This window comes from Perna viridis, chromosome 3 (genome assembly GCF_037379345.1).
Source record: "Perna viridis isolate PV_CMFRI_1.1 ecotype Kerala chromosome 3, ASM3737934v1, whole genome shotgun sequence".
Lineage (NCBI taxonomy): Eukaryota > Metazoa > Mollusca > Bivalvia > Mytilida > Mytilidae > Perna > Perna viridis.
This window is the reverse complement of record NC_142447.1, coordinates 33365482-33388499: the sequence shown is the minus strand read 5'-3', so window position 1 is coordinate 33388499 and position 23018 is coordinate 33365482. Positions and strand designations below refer to the sequence as shown.

Sequence of the window (23018 nt, the reverse complement as noted above, 5' to 3'; positions counted from 1 at the left end):
TCTTTCGAGTCACCATAACTCTATTTCCGACAGTTGTTATGAAGTTATATTAGAGATATCTAGTTTGACCAGATATTGTTTCAGTCTATCATCAAAGAATTCAGATTATGTTGTTGCTTATGCTAAGTCTCCAACTGGTCGAAATACTGAAAAGCACCAATTTCTATAGAGGAATTGGTGCACTGATCGAGTACTACTGAAAGACAAAGCCAGATGCCAACTACCAAGCGTCCGACAATTATCTCTGATGCTGAAAATTGAAAAAAAAGGCTGAACCATTTACTTAACTGACCAGATGTAAATTTTTGTAGGTATAAAAATATCGGTTATTGTACCAAACATTACAGGGAAGATCAAATTTTAATAAAGCATGCAAAACGCTGCTAACTTGTTTCTAACTTTTGAATATTTTTTTCAGCGAATATTTTATGTGTATCCGATGACATATCAGCAAAAAAATACCGAGGCGTCAGCAGTGAGACGATTCAAATACGACAAAATCCGAAAACATAGCATTGTGAGAACTAAGACGATCTACATATTCAATGTAACGAAGCGAATAAAATAGATAACACATACAAAACTGAAGACGTCACACACAAAAAAAACAAACTAAAGCACCAGCAACAAGAACTCCCCCCCCAAAAAAAAAAAAAACTGGAGTGACATTAGGTACCCATTATAATTGCAAGTTAGCATAATCCGATAATAGTTGACCGGTTAAAGATTAGCAGCTTCAAAATTTATTGACAATAATAATCAACAGGAACGAAATACAATTTTATCGGACAGCACATTGGAAACAACTAATCATGAAAAATTAGATAGATAGATAGATAGATAGATAGATAGATAGATAGATAGATAGATAGATAGATAGATAGAAAAAGCCATCGATCAAACTTTATCTACAGAGAATCTAAGAATCTAGTTCAACAGTTGTTCGGTTGTCAGCAGAATTCACTTGACAAAAAAAGTTCAAAAGATTGCACTATAGACAGCTACTTCTTCTGGAATTATCTCTAAAAAATCCCTGATAGTTGATCAAAATAATTGGCCAGCTTCTGCCATGGCCCACTTCGATGATTTTCAGTTTGTTATGTACATGTTTAGTCAACCAAATTTTTCGAGTATAAGTGTATAAGTATGTAGATCCGCGTATGATATTGAGTGAAAAAATGTCTTTTACCACATTTTGTTCATAAAAAAACAAGTTTTTCACAAAAGGTTAACTTGTATAAGAGTAATCAAGGGAACCAAGGTTATAGCGGTAATTAAAAGAATGTAATCCAGGGACAAAGACCGGACATGGAAAACAGACATACACAACAAAAAATATATAGTAACTAAAATCATACATACAAAGTAACAAAAGCAAATGAGCAACTCGGACTCCACTAAAAAATGGAAGCATGGACCAGGTGCACCGGCAGGATAAGCGTCCTATGCTTTTCTAGAAACACCCGCCGAGTTGCTCATAAAAAGTCAAGTCCGGGGTAGACAAACGAGGAAAGGAAAACTATGACCCGTTGAATAAATCAGTTTTCATGGTGCAGATGGATACACCATAACGATCCACGAGCTCATGATGACGACCATAAAACTTCTGTAGTGACGACTTCAATCTTGTAGCAACACAACCCTGTTCCAGAAGCCTATTTGTTAGAGCTCTAGCGAGATACAAAAAGTCTGCGTAGTTTCGGCAAGCTCTGGCATAACGTAGGAGTTGTGATATGAACACTACATACGCAGGTGCCGAAGGGATGTTGCTACAGATGAAAGGAAAGTTGACAATTCTGAATGAAAAGTCATCACGTTTGTCGTAAAGTTCGGTCAATAGTTTTCCTTTACCATCGATTTCTAAGTGTAGGTCAAGATATGAGGCTGACTTCACAGTGTCTGTAGTATCCTTTATCTCAAGTTCTTTTGGGTAGATGCGATGTATCAAATCCCCCAAATTAGGATTGTTTAAAGATAATACGTCATCTATATAGCGGAAACTGAGATTGAAGGATCTAGCCAAACGATATTCTTTCTTTCTGAACAGATCAGCTATAAAGTCAGCCTCGTAAGAGTGAAGGAATATGTCAGCAAGTAAAGGAGCACAATTTATTCCCATAGGAATGCCGACCGTTTGTTGAAAAACACGTCCACCACACTGGACAAATGTTGTCGATTAAAAATTCCAGCATTTTGTAAACATCTTCCTCTGTATATTTGGAAGATGATTGGGAATTATAACTTACAAAGTATGAGGAATCTCTACCAAGAACTATATATTTGTATCTAGCCATAAAAGAATTAATTTTGCCCACAAAGCGAGGGAAGGAATTTTATGACCCGCATGAAAATCGCAAGTCCTTCTCCAGAAAATTAAATGGTCCGTGCCTTCAGGTTTTAGAGGATCTAATTGATTATTGGAGTTTCTTCTTATAAACGAAGTCTTGAAATAACATCGTTTGATATGTTCTTGACGAATATTGGTCTTTATATAAAAATTGTGTTACATTTCCTCATTGCGTAAATTTTTTATGTGTATGGTGTACTTGTATAATAATGTAGAATACAATAACAGCGTGTTTAATGTTTTATCTAGTTTTGTAAATTGTTCGGCATTCCTTCAAGTTTTTTGTACAGAGTTTAGTAAATATGCGTACGGCAACTAAAAGTTTGACCATTCATTTTGTGATAATTTGTGTTGCGTTTTATTTCTTCATTACATGGCATATCATGTTTGACATAATTACCCTTAGTTGCTTATACAAGCACATGTTGCGTTTTCAGTTTAGTATTTTGTCACAATTTTGCTACGTTGTATTGCTAAGCTTTTTTGGTAGTTTTTTTTTCTTTTTTAATGTAGACCCTTTTGATTACTTTGGTTTTTTTATATATATGAAAAGAAATGTTATTAATATGCACTGTATTCGTTTGATTCATTAGAAGCCGATTTTGACTATTTGAAAAGTTATGTTGATAAGAAAATAAAGCAATGGTCAAATGAGTTGAATTGATAATGATTCTTATTTAACTGGAAGTTCATATTTAAGCTTGTCCCAAAACCAATTATGGTCTTTGGCTTTTTGTCGGATAGCCAAGACTTTCCGTTTTTCCACTCTTGACTTCCAAGGTTCTCTGAGAATCATGTCATCTGCTTCAGGGTGGTATTTTATAAAAATGATTCTGCCTTCGTTCGGATTCAGCATCTCGGCCTGCTGACATTCAAAAACACTCCATTCATTGTCGTCATATTTATCTGACAAGATAATGACAACCCTCTTGCTGTTTCCTAACTCACGCACAATATGGTCTGCTTTCTCGGCGCCAACAGGCAGGTCTAAAACGGGTATAAACAGTTTAAACTTTTTATCTTCTAACCGAGGTTTAAGTCGTCTGATTACCCATTGTCTTATGTGAATGTTTTCATCGTCGAAGGAGACGTAGACATCATTTTCTTTTTCTTTTTTGTCAACTTTGTATTTGTCGCTTGGGTGATACCGGAAGTATTTGAAAATAAGTACTTTCGTTTCATATGGGCATCGTTTCGCCCAGATTATTCCGATAATAACAATAGCAAGAAGGATACTAAATCCAACAGCAAGTCCTATCTCTGTGTTTTAGTTACAGTAACGAACTATCCGTTACGTCAATTATCTTTGAAATGAATCCATCATCTGACGAACATGTTACGTCCTTATCGGCCTCCCCTTTTATTCCGTGACGAATCCAGTCGGACATCCAAGTCATGTTGCAAGTACACCTATAACGATTGCCACCAATAGATAGAGTATTTATTGTTTGAATGGTGTCAGGTAGGTATTCAAGTTTATTATTTGAAATATTAAGGTAAAGGTTTTGGTTTCCTTGTGACATGTTCTTCACAGTTTCGCTGTCAAGGTGAACAATGGAGTTATTACCTGCCTGCAGTACCGATATTCTACCAGTATACGTTCTGTGATCTATTTGACGTATGTGATTGTTAGATACATCTAATTCAATTTTTGCGCCTGCTATATTTGGTAGGTTGTTCGGTAACTGGGTCATATTTCCATCCTTACAATCTACGTATAGCGTTTTACTTTCCGACATGTTTGTGCATTTACAGTTATACGGACAATCAATTTTCACCGTGCAGAAAAACTCTGAAAGTTCAACATCAACAATTTTCTGCCCAAGTAAGTTTTGAGGTTCTTGACAAGTAACATCTAAAAGTTGAGAATCGGCATACCTATAAAAAGAGTCTTGAATCTTTGAAGCCATATAATGTAAATGACAGTCGCATATCCATGGGTTTCTCGTTAGATCTAACCGATAAGTAACAAAATCACCAACAAAATCGCCACCTGTTTTCTGATATTTTCGAAACCACTCATCATCCCATACGGAAAAATTGTTATATCTAAGATTTACGTAAGTACGGTATGGCTCCTTCAGATCATATACCCAATTCATCTGATTGGTAAACTTGTTGATTTTGTTTCTACTTAAATCAAATATTCTTATAGTCGGCGGAATGTAAGGCCATGGTTCAAATGATGTCAAACTATTTTTAGAAATGTTCACATAATGCAAAGATGTAAACTTTTCAGTAAATACATTCATACCAATTGAAGAGATCAAATTTTCTGATAAATCCAATCGTACCAAAGTCTCGGAAATATAGTCAAACATTCCTGACTCTAATGATGTCAATCTATTGTTCCTAAGGTGCAGTTCTAATAAATTATGGTTTGTATAAGCAAACGCAGAACCATTAATTTGGTTGATTTCATTGTCGTTCAAAATCAGTTTTGTTAATTGGTAAAAAGTGGGAATGTATTTTTTGCTGACTTCTGATTCATACGATGCAAAAGATGTAGCGCTAACGGTAGCTATTTCATTACTCGACATATCTAGACTTTCAACAGCCCGGTTACATCCTACAAAAATAGCTTCGCTAATCTCCGTTAGGTTTCTGTTGGACAAGTTTATATCAAGTCCTATAGTCGTACAAAGACAAAATAATTCAGGACACATTTGGAATAGGCAAGTCATAAACAAAATCCAGCCTTTGAGAAACATGTTTAACGGTTATAAATCTGAAATAAAAAATAAAAGGTAATTTAACATTTCTCACGTTGAATATTGCTCTATACTGTAGTTCAATGCTTGTTTGCAAGAGCTTTTATATTTTTTTCTTTTTTATGCCACAAAAAAAAACAAAACAAAACAAAAACAACAAAACAAAACAAAAACAAAACAAAACAAACAAAAAAAAACAACAACAAACTGAAAGCATGAAGAATTGGTTTAAGTTTTTCACGATTGTTTCTAATAACCTTATTTTACCTAAATTTGTGTATAGAGCCGCATTGATAAATTTTGTTTTAACATCAGAGGTCAGCAAGATTGCAGTAATACCTACCTGCATGTATGTCGATAAACTGCCTTCGTGTGATATAAAATGATCCCTACTTGTACATTACGATAATTAATAGGCCTTTGCATTATCCAACGATGTAATAATTCTCCATTTGTACATTACGGTCCCTTTAAATAGGTCTTTCCGTATTCCAATCATATACAAGTTCATACTCTTCACTTCCTGGTATTTAAATGAAAAAGATGGACCTACAACTTGTGTCATAAAGTGAAAGGTAAACACCATAGTTAACTATGTGTTATTTACAACAGAAACAAGAAAGGGTATTATAGTGCCTTAAATATATATATATATATATATATATATATATATATATATATATATATATATATATATATATATATATATATATATATGTTTTCCGTGGTACAAATTGGCTCAGCATATACTTTCGTCATGGAAATGGGGCATAATCCTAGGATTATTAACCGTTGAATCTGACTAGTCTACGCAATATTATACAAATTAAAGTTTGTCTTCTGCCTACAAAAGCGTACGTCTCTCCCGTTCCAAAGTTCAAAGGGGTATAACTCCCACAAAATTCAGTAGATAATAAATTTCTGGTTATAAGCACAACTACATATCATGTACTAGCTACCTATAAGGTTTCACTTTAATTTGGTGCAGTGGTTTACAAATGTGTGACGGTCAGACGGACAGGGCAACAAAGTCGGGGACTCATTTTCATGTGTTAATTCATCTATCATTTAAAATTAAAATATTAACGTTTATAATTTTCGTGCTATGAAAAACTCTAGTTTCGACAAAGGATGTTCGCTGCTCATCTTCGGTCAGATTTTTTATTACTCTGGTCTTATCCATTTCACAGCATTAATATTTTTGTCCGGTGACCCCAATTTTTTTCTTTTCATTTCATTAAATACACCTTTGCAATGCTATTTGAGAAGTTTTCAAGAGACTCTTGTTATTTCTTCGCGGTTTTTAAGAGATAAAACCTATGAAAACAAAACCTAAGGAAAATCCAGAGAAATCCTTTTCCCGTCAAAATTTCAAATGCTTACATCTCAAAAACAAGCGCCCTGACCCATCATTTTTTGCTATTTATATTGTTCTAGCATGAAAGATCATACAAGAAATTACAACACTTTGATTCTACATGAAGACTTTGGCCATAGAAATATAATTATGGTTGATATCAAACAAGTAGTTTACTTGTAGAATCAATTGAAATATAACCGATATTAAACGTTTAACTGGAATAATTACGGACAGTTCATAGATTTTTGTTTTAGTGTGATATTTTACTGTAATTTGTATGAAAGAAAAACACGAGGTTTATCAGTTAAAGTTAATTAACTTGATTCACTATCCAACTATTTGCTACTTTATGGAATGAAAGTTGACCTAAAAAACACAACTCATTGTGTTTATTCTATAACTTCAATGTGTATTTTATAGGAAACTTCGAACATTGTATTTCAAGTGTTCATCCTAATATTCAGTAAGTAGTTTTATGTTCATCTTCATCTTTTCATTCTACTTGTTTAAGATAATCAACTAACTCTTTTACTACAAATCTAAGTGCCCCGTGCAGGTCCGGGTGTTAAAAGAATAGGCCTGCAGCAGCGCTAAGCTCGTCGTAAAAGGCGACTAAATAGTGCTCAGAACCCTAGCCGGGGGCTAGGGCGCTCTGCCCACAGAGCAACTGGGATGTGTGCCCCAGGTGGTGGAATGGGGTACCCCTGGCGTGTTACATACTGGGGTTGTCAGGCTATAATACGGAAAACCTGACCGCAAACCATAGTGGTGCACTGTGTTGGGAAAGATGCCACGTTCCTTGCACGTTCAAGAACCTTACTGTGGTATTCTCCCGGAGAAGGAACCATAGGGCTCCGCCACAGGAGGCTAAATTGCCCGACCCTACCCTCCTCTCCCTATTTCCAGTGGCAATCAAAATTTGTCGACCCCATTGTCCTTGTGTCCCATCCCTTTTTCATTTCATCATCATTTCATGTTCATCGTCTGAATATCGCTGAAATATTGCTGCTCGGACGTTAAACCCCAACAAACAAACAAACAAATCTAAGCGACGAAAGTTGATCTAAGAAACACAACTCAGTATAATGTAAAACTTCATTTTGTAATCTTTTGGAAACTTCCAACCGTATATCCAGAAAGCAGTTTTTTAATCTTCATTTTTTTTTTGGTTTGGTTCTTCATAAATTTTTAGTGACATAAGTCTTAAAGTTAATTTATTGTATTTAGGCTCTACCAAATCTCTTCTGATGGTGCCAGAACAATAAAAAACAAGAGGCTCCCAGGAGCCTGCATCGCTAACTCACCTGGTTGAATTTTGCCTTTCAAGGGCAATAAATCTAACAAGTTGTCCAACAATTTTGACTCAAGAAGACTTTGGTAGGACTTATCATAAGGATCATTTCAGCAATTAAAAGTTTCTTTCTTTCGCAGTTTTCAAGATATTAGCTGAAAACTGTACAAAAAAAACAAACTCATTTTCCCTTTTCAAGGGCAATAACTCTTACAAGGAGTTGTCTAACAACTTTTATCCCTGAAGACTTTTGTAATCCTAATAAAAAAGATCATTTCAGCAATTGAAAGAATTTGGCTTAGCCCAACAGCTGTGGAGATATATGTGAAAAACTACTGTCTGACCCCTATATTCCATTTTTAGTAACAGCAGCCATGATTTTCGAAGGGTAAAGAATTCCCACATCAGTTCTATGCAGGATAACCTATGGAACATTCATACCAAGTTTGGGTCCAATTTGTCAAAGTGTTAGAGGAGAAGATTTTTTAAAGAAATAACATTAAAAATAGCAAAAAAACATCGAAAAAAGGGCAATAACTCCATCATGGCTTAACACATTAAAATGAAAATTTTACCAAAGATAGGTCTCATAATTCAGTCAGAATTCCGCTTAACGTAACAATTTTGGAGAGATATGCGAAAAATAAATGTCTGACCCCTATGTTCTATTTTTAGTAACAGCAGCCATGTTTTTCACCACATAAAAAGTCCCCACACCAGTTCTATGCAGGATACCCTTATAAACATTCATACCAAGTTCAGTCCCAATTGGTCAAGTAGTGTCAGACAAGATGAGTGTTGAAAAGTTGTTAACGATGACGACAGAAGGCGATGGATGCCAATTGATGGCAATAGCTCAGATGGCCTTCAGCAAGGTCAGCTGAAAATACACACTCCTTATCATCACATTTCAGTCTATGTAAACTTTCTCAAGGCAATAAAATTGTTAAAAAATATGACTCTCTCAATGGTTTTCACGTAATATGGCATGAAAACCATGATATTAACTTTGAAGGGTCATACAAAAATACTTTATAAAAGTACCAAAGTCCTTTATATTAATATATCAGTTTTATGCCAATTGTGTTCATTTGTGACAATAAAACACTGTTTATTACTATAAGTTACAGCTAAAACTGATCAATAAAATTAAACATGTTTTATTAACAGGCATAATATGTAATTCTATAAATGTCATATTTACAAATAAAGGAACATTTAATGATGAAACATAGCACTTACATTTGTGACTAAACATAAATTAATTGAAAAAAAAAAATTATAATTAACAGATAGCCTGGTAGTCAAGACAATAAATAAAAAAACTTTCTAGTCAGAGTACATGTATATAAGAACATTCTACAACTCCTTCAAACATCACTTTGTGTTTTCTTCAATCTCTTGCTACCAACAGCTGAAATCACACAAAAAATGAAATAAAATATTGCTATAAATAGCCTTACAAGAGGTTCATGTCATGTATTATTTATAAAACTAGCCAAATTGAGGCATTCACATAGATGCTACTCATAATTCAGGAATACAAGTATTTGAATACCAAAGCGATACATTATAACTGTTAAAGTACATGATAATAAATTACTAATGATGATAGATATATTTATGTAATGGACACATCTGCCTTTTTTGACTTAATTTGATAATAATAACTGTAATGTGATCTTATGTTAACCTTTATTTCTATTACAAAAGATGCATAACAAAGAAAAACAATATGATCATTAGTTCTACTCCTACCTTTGACATGACAGACTTCAGCATCTACACCTAGCTTCAACAAGTAATCTAACCAGAGAATCTGTTTATGTGACAACTTGTCACCTGGTCCTTTCACTTCACTTATCTATAATAACATTCATAATGTTATAGAATAAAATAACTTGATCTGCATTGATTAAATGGGTGCGGCTTTAAACTTTTCTTGTCTGTTTACATTACAGTTAAGGGCAAATACATTTAAATCAATTATCTGATCCTCACTCATCGACTATACCTTGCTCACTAAAGCAATACACTTTCGTAAAATGTAAAGCCCTATATAGATACATTATTCTAATATTATATTTCACCTGAGTATACCAAAAGACAATTAATCCAAATTACTGCTATATTCCACCTGAGTATACCAAAAGACAATGTCAAGTTTCAACACACTTAGAAACAAAGTGATCCAAACAAATTATTAAGTGCAAAGAATACAGACAGGCTTTAGGGTTTTTCAACTGTATGTATCCATTTTAAGGAGGTAGACCTAAGGTAAGGGACACAACTCTTACAAATCATTGGAACGTTTGTACTAAGCATGTTACATCAACTTCGTGTAAGCATCAAAGTAACTTGGATTAATTTTATTTTGTTTCAAATAAAAGCTTGAAAGACTTTAGTGAAATTGAATATGATACAAACATATCCCTGAATTTATGAGTTATGTCCCTTACACTAGGTCTACCTCCTTAAATACTATCTCTCATATTGATAATAAAGGAAACTTTCACAGTAAATTATTTTTGAAACTTTAAAAATACACAGGAATATACCTTAAAGTGTTTTGTTTCTGTATTCCATAATGTAAGGTCGGGGAAACCTGATCTGGTATGCCGGGGATCTTTCACATATCTTCCTAAAATCCTGGACATAACCTTCCCACCAATACATTCTACTAAACCCTGTATAATGTAAAACATCTTGTACCAAAAATACAACTGATAAAAACTTTCAACTTAAAACGAATTATTACATTGAACTTATCAATTTCTATGATCATAATAAGATTAAAATCTACATAAATATATGAATAATAATAGTACAGGAAAAAAAGCTTTAAAAGCTGGAGCCATAATATGTTGAAAGAAAGTTTAGCTCCTTGTATGTTTGGAAGAGTTTCCAAAGCTTAATCAAATCCTCAGGAAGAATGAAAGAGTGAGAACAAAGAGAGGTAAACTATATTGTTTGCTGCAAGTATTCAGTAACTTTTTTAACATTAAAGCATTCTTTCAGTTGAGAATTCTTTCACAAACTGTTAAGAAGAGCTTCTTACCTGTATGTGTCCTCAATTATTGAAGTGGTTCAAGTTGAGGTTTACAAAAGACTCTTACCTGTACATGCCCCAGGTCATTGGAAAGCTCCCATTTGAGGCTTAGAAGTGAGTCTTACCTGTACATGCCTCAGGTCATTGGAAAGCTCCCACTTGAGGCTTAGAAATGAGTCTTACCTGTAAATGTTCTAAGTTATTGAAGCGCTCCCAGTTGAGACCAGAACATAATGTACCCTCATGTTCTCTCCATGTGTTAGCTACCATGTTCTTTAACTCCTATTAAATATTTTCAAAAATATACATTTAATGATTGCCTGTGTTCCTCTTGATCTATTAAAGAAATTTTGAATACAAAACAGTAAGAGCACTACCACTTACTTGATTTTCTTTTTTGTCATAACAATCTTTCATTTAACAAACTCTTCACAAGATCCATGTGATTATAGTAGTTCAAGTTTACTTGAATTGTTAAAAGACACAACAATAGGATATAACATAAAGACCAAATATTGAAAAAAAAATGATGTGTAACCTAAGAGTTTTTCAGATATGTGATCAATGTATTTTGCACATATAAACAAACTGTAAACTGAAAGACTTTCAACCATAAAGACATATTACAGCTTTAACTCATAATAAAGTGCCTCTACAGTAGTCATCTTTTTCATATCCTAGTAATGATTGAAAGGTAGGAGAAAGGATGAAATACCTCTGTCGAGCTGGATTCAATTTTTGACAATTTCTCATCAACACACTTCTGTCTATTAATATAGAATTCTTCAGTTTGGAGGTCTAAAGGCTGTGTTTGATATGGACTATGGAACACATTTGGTACATCCATGAACAGGATGTCCCAGAAAAATAACCCAAACATACAGGAAATTACAGATCCTTCGGCATGAATACCTACAATGTAACATTCATTTTTTCACATAACAATGAAATGAACTGCTCAATACATCAGTACATATATGTTTTACATACTAGTAATTCAAATCAAGAGGGCTATGCATCTTAAAAAAGTGAGTTTTTTTAAATATTAGATACTGTTTTCATTATCAAATGATTTTTCTTATCATTCCTCAATAGTTAAAACACTACTACGTTCCCAGATAAATATCCACCAGCCTGGTTATCAAGATCATTAACCACAAGCCTGATTATCTAGATAATTATCCACCAGCCTGGTTATCTGGATAATTATCCACCAGTCTGGTTTTCAAGACAATTATCCATCAACCTGGTTATCTAGATAATTATCCACCAGCCTGATTATCTAGATAATTATCCACTAGCCTGGTTATCAAGACAATTATCAACCAGTCTGGTTATCTAGATAATTATCCACTAGCCTGGTCATCATGACAATTATCCACCAGCCTGGTTATCTAGATAATTATCCACCAGCCTGGTTATCTAGATAAACATCCACCAGCCTGGTTATCTAGATAGTTATCCACCAGCCTGGTTATTAAAATATTTATCTACCAGCCTGGTTATCTAGGTAAATATCCACCAGCCTGGTTATCAAGATAGTTGTCCACCTGCCTGGTTATCTAGATAGTTATCCACAAGCCTGGTTACTAAAATAATTATCCACCAGCCTGATTATCTAGAAGTTGAATTCAATGACATCCAAGGAGTATGACAGTGAATATAAGATTTGTTTTTCTTTTTAATCAGGCCATCACAACAAGACCAAAAACATACCATCAGTAAATCCATTATGCTTATAATGGTCCAATACAACCTCCTCCACACAACAAAAAGCAAAGTCATCAGTGTCTGCCTGCTTGTTCTCCTGGCTACATGGTATCATGAATTTATATTTTTGTCCTTCTATATTGTCTGATAAAGTTTGTCCTTCAATGGTAACCTGAAATGTAAATGGTATATGGTTTACTTTTAATCTGTGGTAAAAACAAGCAATATGCAATGTGTATGTCTGAAAGTACATCAAATTGTAAACATCTCAAGTTCACATAGATAAAAACCATACTTTATAAAGACTTCAATGTACTGTAATTTTAGAAATTGTTGTATGCATTTATTATTACAATTATGTAATGTTTGCCAAATATGTGAAAAAAAATTTTGATTTTGAGAAAAATCCCACATTGGCAATGTTTTAATGCTGAGTTTTCATTATTGCAATACCAAGACTGTCATATTTTTGCAATAAAAAAAATTGCAAAAATTTTCTGAATTAACAATAACAACCTATTTGCATCTCTTTATTTAAAATGAATAGGCAATCCTTCCCTGGTAATTAAATACTATTTTACCATTTAGGAAAACAGTAAACTTACTGTAGGTAATTCCATCAATTTATCATGCTGAAACTCCTTTATCCTGGCCTTGTACTTGGATTTGGTAGCATTACAGATTTTTTCTGCTCTTTGGTACAGAGCCAGTCTTCTACCTGTCCTACATAATTTATCATTCAAACCATCTTTAGCAGCTTGTAAAGCCTAAAACAAAAGGAATAAATAATATATATATATATTAAGAAATGAGAAGATCAGTATATTAATCCTGAACGAAAATAAAGTTCAATTTGTCAAACCTCATTTGAAATTGAGTTTGGGCTTTTAAAACTATATCACTGTTTAACATCTTCCACCATTCAGTGATATTGTTGGCATTTTTCAAGACTAGCCCAACCTCTTTTAATTAGGAAAGTATGTGTCCATTTTTTTAAATTTGGAAATTTGAGATCACTATACAAAACCTTGAATTTGTACTTAAAATTATTTATCTTATAGAGGATAACCAGAAAAACACATGTCATAAACAATTTAACAGTGTAACATTGAACAGAAACACCATATTCAGCATGTCAACATCCAACTGGAAAAAAATGGGTCAAAGACAGAAATGGCCAGGTTTCTGTAAACAGGAAATAGATGCACAACAGACCTGAAATAGCATCCCCTGATATGGGACCCCATACAGAACTTACATACCAAATATCTAGTGGCAGTGATTTATAATTGCTGAGAAAAATGATACCAAAATATTTACCCCACCTGCCTGCAAGTGCAACCAAGCCAAAAATTAATCTTATTTGGGATTATTTTGGAGCCATTTATTGAACATGAAACTTTTCATTAGGGTCAACAGTCTTATTTCAGAGGTCATTTCAGGCAAATAATATCACTGCAGTTTCATGCAATTTTTATCATTTAAGCCTACTATTCCTTATATATTTGTAATTTCAAATGTCAAAATCTTTCCTTTCAATATCTAAGCATTCTAAAATGACTCTTTTATTCAAAGCCCACCATATCCTGTCTTTTGAGATGAGTGTCATAGTTCAAGGTCAGTCTCTCCCACCAGTGACCTCTATAGTGTTGACAGTAACAGTCTTGGTCTAGGAGTTTATTGAGGAGGTCCACTGCTGCTTGGTAGTTTTTCTGCCTCTGAAGAATCTCTACACCTTGGTTTAGAGCTCTAGTGTAAACTCCACAGGCTGTGTAGGGACGCAGGAAAACAGGTAGTTTTCTATCAAATCTGAGCAAAAAATTAAATCAGAAATTACCTTTTTGGTTTTAAGAGGCATACTTTTTAGCCTGAGGTGCACAGAATCAACCACTTAGTTCTTTTTCACCCCTGAGAAATAAATTATCCAGATGATCCTTTGTTATACACTGGTATTATCACATACAGTATGACTTATTGTGTTCAGTCCCCTGATATTTTCAGTATAAGAAAAACCACAAAGGGAATAAAATATTGATTTGCTGTGAAAGTAGTTCAAATGTATGTTTTATTATAATAATTATATTGTAACGAAACCAAAAAGAATTATTAATTTAAATAATAAAATTTAAATTTTTTTCAATATACTTCAATTTTGAAAAAAAATATTTAAAATAACTACGATTTCTACATGTCAACTGACCTTATCAATAAACGGTACCTTTTATCTACTGTTTACTTACCTACGAATTTGTTTATCCTTGATCAGCTGATCATAATGTTGTAATGCCTTTTGATATACACCAAATGCTTCATTATACTTGTTTCTCTCCAACTTGGTAAGAATATCATACTCCAAAAGTGAAGCTTCACAAAATCTATTTTAATAATTGAAAAAAAGAAACTTAATAACATATGACCCCTTCACCAAAAATAATGATACAATATTTATTATGAAAATTTCTTTGTTCACAGTAAGTTATTCCTTGTGCCTTCAAATTAAATCTTTAAAAGCATTGTTCAAGTATCTGACAAAAAACAATTGATTTTTTTTGTTGCTGAAAACATCTTTAAAAAAATGACCTTTGTCATTTTTATTTAATAATAAAAAAATTGGTAGGTTTCTTTAATGCACAAATGAACACATTGCATATAATTTTTCTTTACACTGTTATATTATAAGGGCATAGTTTATAATATTCTATAGAAACCATATACATCCAGATAGGTAGATGGAAATCAACCTGAAGTTACAAACTATTTTTTGGTAGAAAGGTCAATACATACCTCAGTAATGCCTCTCTATCTGGAAAGACCTGAGTTTGCTTGTTGACTGTAAATGTAGGATAGATCACCTGACCTATATTTACACGTAACATCTGGAACCTTCAGACAAAAATAATAGTGCTTTTGACAGTAATGACTTATTAATGTACTACATTGAAACTTTTTAAATATCTTCTGCACATAACAATATTTAGCCCATCTAGTACATTTGATTTTTCAAAAAACTTATTTTCTTGTAAAGCAAAATAAACTGTAACTTGTCACCGCTGACTACTAGTAAAATTTGCTTATAATTCATCCACATTAAGACATTTAATCTCTTCTGAAGACTATGCATAAAACAAGTCAATTAATAATGACAAACTTCTAGTTAATAAGGTATTGACAAGCTTAGTCCTCCAAATATACTCATTATATGGCCAAAATAAACTTCAATTTCCTTTGATTTCTATCATTCACATTATACTTACAATTGTAAAGATTGCCCAGAGCTGTCTTCATCTAGCACAGTATCTGTCAGTGAGAATAACATCAGAGTTCTAGCAAAAACATTTCTAGCACCTTCAGCTACATGTATGCAACCTCCAAGTAATTTCTTGGCTCTTCAGTCAGACAAAAAAAAGTATTGCTATTTATAAAATTAGCATATAAATTGTGCACATTAAGACACATTTTTACTTTCGACATGTTAATGATATAACAGGTTTTACATCTTTTATGTCTGGGTTCATTAAGCATAAACAATTTTCTTGGGTCAGCTCAATTGTTCATTAAACAACATGGCCAGATACTGATACATTTATAATTAAATACACCCTTACTAGTTTCAAAATAAAATAGCTCGAACAATGAATCCGAGAACTGAATGTATTGTTTCAAGATTCTGATCTTAGAAAATATTGGTAATTGTGTTTTAATACAATGATATATTTAAATATATGCATTACCTAATGAGCATGATACTTTCTGGTGAATTTCCAGCCATTTTAAACATGGAACCAATAGTATTCTGTTTTGTTTTCTTCAGCAATAAATCTGTAATGTCAACTTTGCTTTGACTGGCAGTGTTTATATGGTACATCTTTCCTAGAGTTTTGATATCTCCACCTGACAGAATCTTCAAGGTTACACCAAGGTCACACAACTCTTTATCTATATGGAAATATAATCAACAATGATTTACAGCTTCTACATAACCAGAAGCTTTACCAAAAGAAAATAACTGTTTTCACTTTTAGCATTTGAAAAAAAATAATGATATATGCATAATATTCTGTATCATTCAACACAACCAACTTGTTCACAAATTGATAGCACTAAGTAAATGCCTATACAGAATCATACATGTACATCTACTAATCTCAATTTGCTGATACCGAATGTTATTTGAACTTCTGATGTACAAGTTAATGTCTATGACTTTTACAAGTGCTGGAAACTGTTTCAAACTATTACCATATTAGATTTTCATATACAAAGAAACTATGTGGTATGTGTTTCACTTTCTTACTAAAAAATAATAGATTTTTTTTGCAAAAATGTAGTACAAGTATTTGCACAAATTTGCAATCATTAATGGACTGTGTTCAAACTACCACTTAAAGCAACATCATGTATTTTTGTATGTGTTTCAATGGGAAGTTTTCTCCAAACCTGAAAAAATATAATTTTCAAAATATAAAGTTATTACTTTTTGCCATAACTATAATTACTTCCTTCTGAAATTGTAATAGCAAATTAATTTTGACAGGAATAACATTCCAATAACTCTGTACCATTCCTAAAAACATGAGACTAAACATCATACATGGTAGATAACATTTTACCATTTATATAATGTTACTCTTAATTGGAATTCTTTGGTGTCATGATATTTTGGCAGTTTTCTATCAAAATAAGCATGTTAAATTTAGGTGCATTCAGAATGATAAGTAGAAAAAAGCAATCATTTTACCTGTAATTAGTAATTTTTCATCTGTGAGTTCCTCCACAATAGGACGTAAATCTTCAGATATACCTGGATACTTTATCTTATTCAATGGAAACCAGGTCCATTTTCTACAGAATAACCTCAAATATAACTTCTGAGCTGACTCTGGAATAATAAATAAAACAGAAATTCAGATTTTAGATTTAAAATAAATTGAAATGAAATATCACTCATTTTTAACATCATTTTTACAAGTAAAAGATTGGTGGTAAAAATGTTTGCTTCATTTGTACAATAAGTGTGTGCTATCTTAATTATACAATATACTTGTACTAGAATACTTTCATGTAGACTAATTACAACAATATTTAGATTTTTTGTACATGTAAATGCAATCTCTGCAAATCTCTGAAAATCTGAAAAGTTACAGTAAAAAAGATCACCTTGAATCAATAGAAAGTTAGCCAAGTTTCAGAGATTTACAAAAAAAGGTTTTTATCAAATTTGTATCATCTTTATAGCTCTAAAATAATGAAAATGATGAGGACTGGTGCATTGACCTTTCATTTTGATGTTAGTTCAAAATATATTAATGTACCTGACAACCCATTGAAGGTTGATATAACTTCCATGTCATCACTATTATAAAGCTTTGAATTATTTTTGTCACCAAACACTGTCTTCAGAACAGTACGGAAATTTTCTAAGTAATATGGTGTCCTAAATTCTGAACTCTTGTCCTCATCCTCATTTCCATCCCCAACTTGTTGGGAATGTTCATCATCATCCAAACTATTAATTGCTGTATCATTTACTTTTTGCGAAAGGGATTGTGCTGGTTTCTCTCTACTTAATTTTCTTTCAGAGTCATGATGTGAAATTATTTTTTGTTTTTTCTTTGATGTTAATACTGGATTAGATTTAGAATTTTCAGATTCATTGTCGGTATTGTGTAGCTCATGATCATCAAATTTATCAGAAACTGATTTTCTCTTAACAAGATGTAAATTTGAGTTACTATCACCTTCATCCTTAGAACAAAGATTACAGATGTTAGACTCAGTCTCATTTTTGGCTGTTTTACTTTTCTTGTCAATTGGCTCACATGAGGTAGAGTCTGATTTTCTTTTTCTTACAATCAACCTTTTTTCTTTTATGTCAATATCACAACAGTTTTCCTTTTGAGAAGAATGAAGATCTTCACTTTTGAGTTCTATGGAATCTTTCAGGCTAACATCATCTTTTATAGAACAGTTGGTGGTTTTTGTCTTATTTGTTTGTGATTGTTTTGATGCACAACATTTTATGCCATTTTCATCGCCATCTCTCGTACTGTCTACACTAGCTTCGTTCCCACTTTCCAATGCATCATTTATTGTTTCCTTCTTTACCACTTGATGAAATTCTACAACCTTTGACCTTCCTGATTTCCTTAAACTTAAGCTTCTCCTTACTTGAGTCTTGCTGCTATCCTTATTGGACTGGCCCTTGAAGTATGGAGATCCTTCACCAATAATTTTAACATCATCATCACTACTGACACTCTTACATGGACTTGTAACTAATGAACAAGAATAGTCATATCAATGTAACAAGCAACACACGTGTATGTGTTAATCAGTCAAATGTCTTTTTTCCAAATCTAGTTTTAGAATAGCAACTTGATATAATGGCTTAATTCTAGTCTAGTTAAATAATCTTATTCAAATACAGCTTTTGTGTCTCATCAAATTCTTTTCTAATACTATACCACCTTTACAAGTATGAACAAGTAAAAATGGCCAATACATTATATGTTTACATTTATAGCGAGCACCACTAAGTGGTGTGAGCTCAAAAGTTATTACATGTACTATCTTAATTTCCCTTAAGGTTCCCCAATACACTAATGAAAAAAAAAGTCATGTCCCGGAAATAACACAACATGACTGTCCTTACAAAGAAAATTCATCATTTCCATAAATAAAAAAAAAATATAAAGGTTAAGATTATGTTTCGGTAAAAATAATTTCATCTTTTCTGATACCGGTAGTTTTCAAGTCTTTTCTATTCTTTTTTACTTATTAAAAGAAGTGAATATGATGTGTTTTTAAAAAGTTTGGGGAAAAACGTGGATATACATATGTGTATCTCTGATGTTCCACTGTTGCTGTTGTCAAGAACCTAACCTGCTTCGGAAAAAATATGACTCCGATTGTATTATTCAAATCAATGCATAGCTTTTCTAAGATAGGAAATGTAATATCCTTTTCTTTTTGGAATTTACAGCTGTCAGTTGAGTCTCAACTATGTTTTATACATCACATGATATGTGTAAAATATTCCCACCATCTGTGGAGAACTGTAATATTTACGGTATCTGTACAAATTAATCTGAACCACTAAAACTGAATAGGATGTTGCTAGATATGTCCTTAAGGGTTAAAAATTATAATGTATGGCAAAGTGCTTCAAAGTTATCAACTATTTTGAAAGCAAGGGGAAAGGAGGATGGTCTGGAATTTTGGAAAAACATTTTTTTACTCATTCGTTGGAAAAAAAACATTTCCCCCATTATTTAACAAGGCAGATTTACAAATAAAAATATCAATTTCCCTTGCTGCTGAAATATAAATAAAAATATTGCTCTTGCAAACAAAAAAATGTCATTCGACCTCCACCTGTTTGTGCCAAAAGATTTTTTTTATGTCCTTTACTATTTTTATGAGTCTCACACAGACAGTACACATGGTAAAGCTCACAGTACTCACTGATACAGAAAATCACACAGACAGTACACATGGTAAAGCTCACAGTACTCACTGATACAGGAAATCACACAGACAGTACACATGGTAAAGCTCACAGTACTCACTGATACAGGAAATCACACAGACAGTACACATGGTAAAGCTCACAGTACTCACTGATACAGGAAATCACACAGACAGTACACATGGTAAAGCTCACAGTACTCACTGATACAGGAAATCACACAGACAGTACACATGGTAAAGCTCACAGTACTCACTGATACACCACATTAATAACTTTAATCATGTACATTATATAATAGCACATGAAAGATGTACCCGTACATGAACATGACTACATTTCAACTTTTTAGTCAGTTACATGTAAGCAAATTATGTGTACACGTATCTCTGAATGTAGTTTATTTTAGGGTCATCCAGGAACAATGTTCCAAACATTGAAAACAATTGTAAACAATTCATCCATACTCATATCTTTCACATAGTCTAAAGAAAAAATTAACTGAAATGCCTTCAATAGGTCTAAAAAAAACATTATATTTAACAGTATAAGAATTTGTACATAAAAACGCTAATAAAACATAAAAATCGTATGGATTTTTTTTACATGAGCATGTAAGAACACTTTGGTTACTTTACAAAAAGGTCAGAGGTTTGTAAATGGTTTTAATGATTTTTGTACTGAACAATTCTAATGAATTAAACAAGATCAACCATTACTTTACCTGATTTCTTAGCAGCAGCAGCAGCTGTCTGTTTCTTAAACATGGAGGTTATGGTCTGCATTCGAGGGGATGATTTGGCTTTTCCCTTCCCTCTAGTTTTAGGTTTGTTATTATTCACTTTCATGCTGCAACAATGAAAGAAAGGTAAAAAAAGTTACAGACTGACAAACACAACCATGTCATCACAACACAGCAGTTTTTTTTTCAACATTGTCAAAAGTTTTCTTTTAAGCAAAACATGTGATATCAAATTTATTTCTAATTAACAACAAACAAAATGTATGGATTCCACTCTCTGACTGTTCCTCATATTTTTTGGTCAAATTTTCCAGAAACGTCGTACATGTCTAGATTCTCATGAACCACTCGATAAAATCTAATGCTTTACATTTATTAAAACTTGTTATTGTAAGAAATTGAATTTATATTTACTACAATGTAGTATTATTCTATACCTGCATGATGCAAGTAATACAATTGACATTGTTTCACACCATGGCCATACCTTTACTTTGAGATGCAACACACAATAAGCCCTAGTTAAAGTTGTCTGTTTCATTTATTAGCATTCAATTTTTTAAGGAAAAATAGGAAGTTCATGTATTATTTCAACTTAAGCTATCAAAAGTCAAGGGTAATGTTTTTAACACATATATGTTATTACTTTGTCAGATTACTGAAACTGATGGTGAAAGATTCTCAAATTTTGCATTGTTACCAGAAATATTTGTTACCCTACATATAATTCACAAATTTCATGGGAAAATTTATCATGAAAATTCATGGCATCACATTAACAGTGAATAAGCACACACAAAAGCAGCTCTGTTATATCAGTATTAACTAATCTTTTAAACATTTTATCATTTGTTGTGCTTCCACTTGTATGAGTGATGAGCAAATTGTTCCAGATCATGCCCAATCTGAACCCCCACTCAAATTAAAATTAGCTCTTTTATTTCATCCACTATGTTCCTGTGTTCAAGATAGTACTGGACAAATTACAAGAAATATAGTACAGAAAAAGACATACCACGATTGAACACCAACATAGTGGTGTACCACTTTTGGAATGGTTCTAAATAACTTTCTTTTCTAGAAGAGATTTTTTGTTACTTTCTTTTGTATTGTGAGAAGTAAGATCTACCACTTCAAATGCAGAAAAAGTATACAAAATATCTTCAAAGACTAAAAAGATATTTACTGGCACTGTAAAATGGTATACCATCATGTCAATGATCAGTCATAGTATGTCTCTTTTTTGTACTGTAGTTTTAATTAAATTGAATCCCCACTTAATTTCTTTATGTCTCCTTCCACAAAGGAATTTGGGGGTATATATTTTTTCAATGTGTATTTCCAACTGTCCGACATAATATTATCTTCAAATCCACCTGCATCGATCATTAAGGATTCCCATGAGACTAAATGCAGAGTATGTGCACATTACATTTGTAGGTCACTGTTTTAGATATCTTATAAATTTGTGGACCAGAAAAAATTATTAGGGAGTTACTTTCATACCTGTCAATCTTCATGCTCTAAATGGGAGTTCTCCCTCTCCTCAAAATCTCCATTTGGGAGGTATAGCTGAGGTGATCTTTTCACTGCAATAGAATATGCACATGTAGTAATTGCATCAATGGGTTCATTGAATTAAAATAGGAGTGCTAACATTAACGTTTTCACATACATGTATGACTGATAGTCATATGATGCTACCTTCACAGTTTAAACATAGTAAACAACTGAAAAACCTCCAAGACGACAAGAGGGAGCTTGGGTAAAAAATGTTTCCCTCCAAAAAATGGGGACCGGAGGGTTGAAATTGAAAGCACCAATATATTTTACTTGTAATGAACTGGTTTACATTTTGGATAAGCCAATCTATACACCATTGCGGTTTATATCTCTGGAATGTCTACAAAGGAATGTACGGGGTTTGTTTATAATACACACATGTATTTTTTTACATATATAATTATAGTTTTATGACTAAAACCCGACTAAACCTTTGGTATCATACTGTAGAACAGGTAATTGGGTTTTTTTATTCGATTCCTTTAGTTTATATGCATGAGTCATTGTAAGTGCTTCATTATTATTTTTAAAAGCATAATATTTCTGAAATTTACAATGTATTATCGCCCTTTAAAATTATTCTAAAACGTGGAACTGGTGACGGATGGCTGCGATGAATTTTCCGAAAAAAATCCTTGAGCTGGTAGTACCCTTGCAATTATATAGAGTACAAAAATGCAAAACTTTATTATTGATGTAAAATGAATGTAAAATACGGGCACTAAAACAAGAAATGTATACGTACCAACTAGAAGGACATCATCTATGAAAAAGACC

General features: G+C 32.7%; 2 protein-coding genes across 7 annotated transcripts; both read right to left on the bottom strand.

The window, feature by feature from the left end:
* Positions 1-2903: 2903 nt before the first annotated feature.
* Positions 2904-5607, bottom strand: LOC148621937 (protein toll-like). The gene is given in 3 exon segments (XM_088576821.1): positions 2904-3624; positions 3626-5075; positions 5402-5607. Coding segments are annotated over 2 exon segments (2037 nt in total). The 5' UTR covers positions 5059-5075; positions 5402-5607; the 3' UTR covers positions 2904-3020.
* A 3246-nt stretch (positions 5608-8853) lies between these two features.
* On the bottom strand, positions 8854-22818 carry LOC148621936 (fanconi-associated nuclease 1-like). Of its 6 annotated transcripts, none has more exons than XM_088576819.1 (17): positions 22796-22818; positions 22185-22267; positions 20661-20785; positions 17781-18743; positions 17207-17347; positions 16200-16404; positions 15723-15854; positions 15253-15351; positions 14709-14843; positions 14049-14277; positions 13074-13235; positions 12475-12640; positions 11474-11670; positions 10942-11040; positions 10268-10396; positions 9468-9573; positions 8854-9123 (listed from the first exon to the last, which is right to left on the bottom strand). In XM_088576819.1, the coding sequence occupies exons 2-17, from the start codon at positions 22196-22198 to the stop codon at positions 9080-9082; spliced, it is 2946 nt and encodes a 981-aa protein (XP_088432945.1). In that variant the 5' UTR covers positions 22199-22267; positions 22796-22818; the 3' UTR covers positions 8854-9079. The 6 variants fall into 6 exon arrangements, with proteins under 6 accessions (XP_088432945.1, XP_088432940.1, XP_088432943.1 ...); XM_088576814.1 differs by having other exon boundaries at positions 22673-22803; XM_088576817.1 differs by lacking the exon at positions 22796-22818 and adding an exon at positions 22687-22735.
* Positions 22819-23018: the final 200 nt, after the last annotated feature.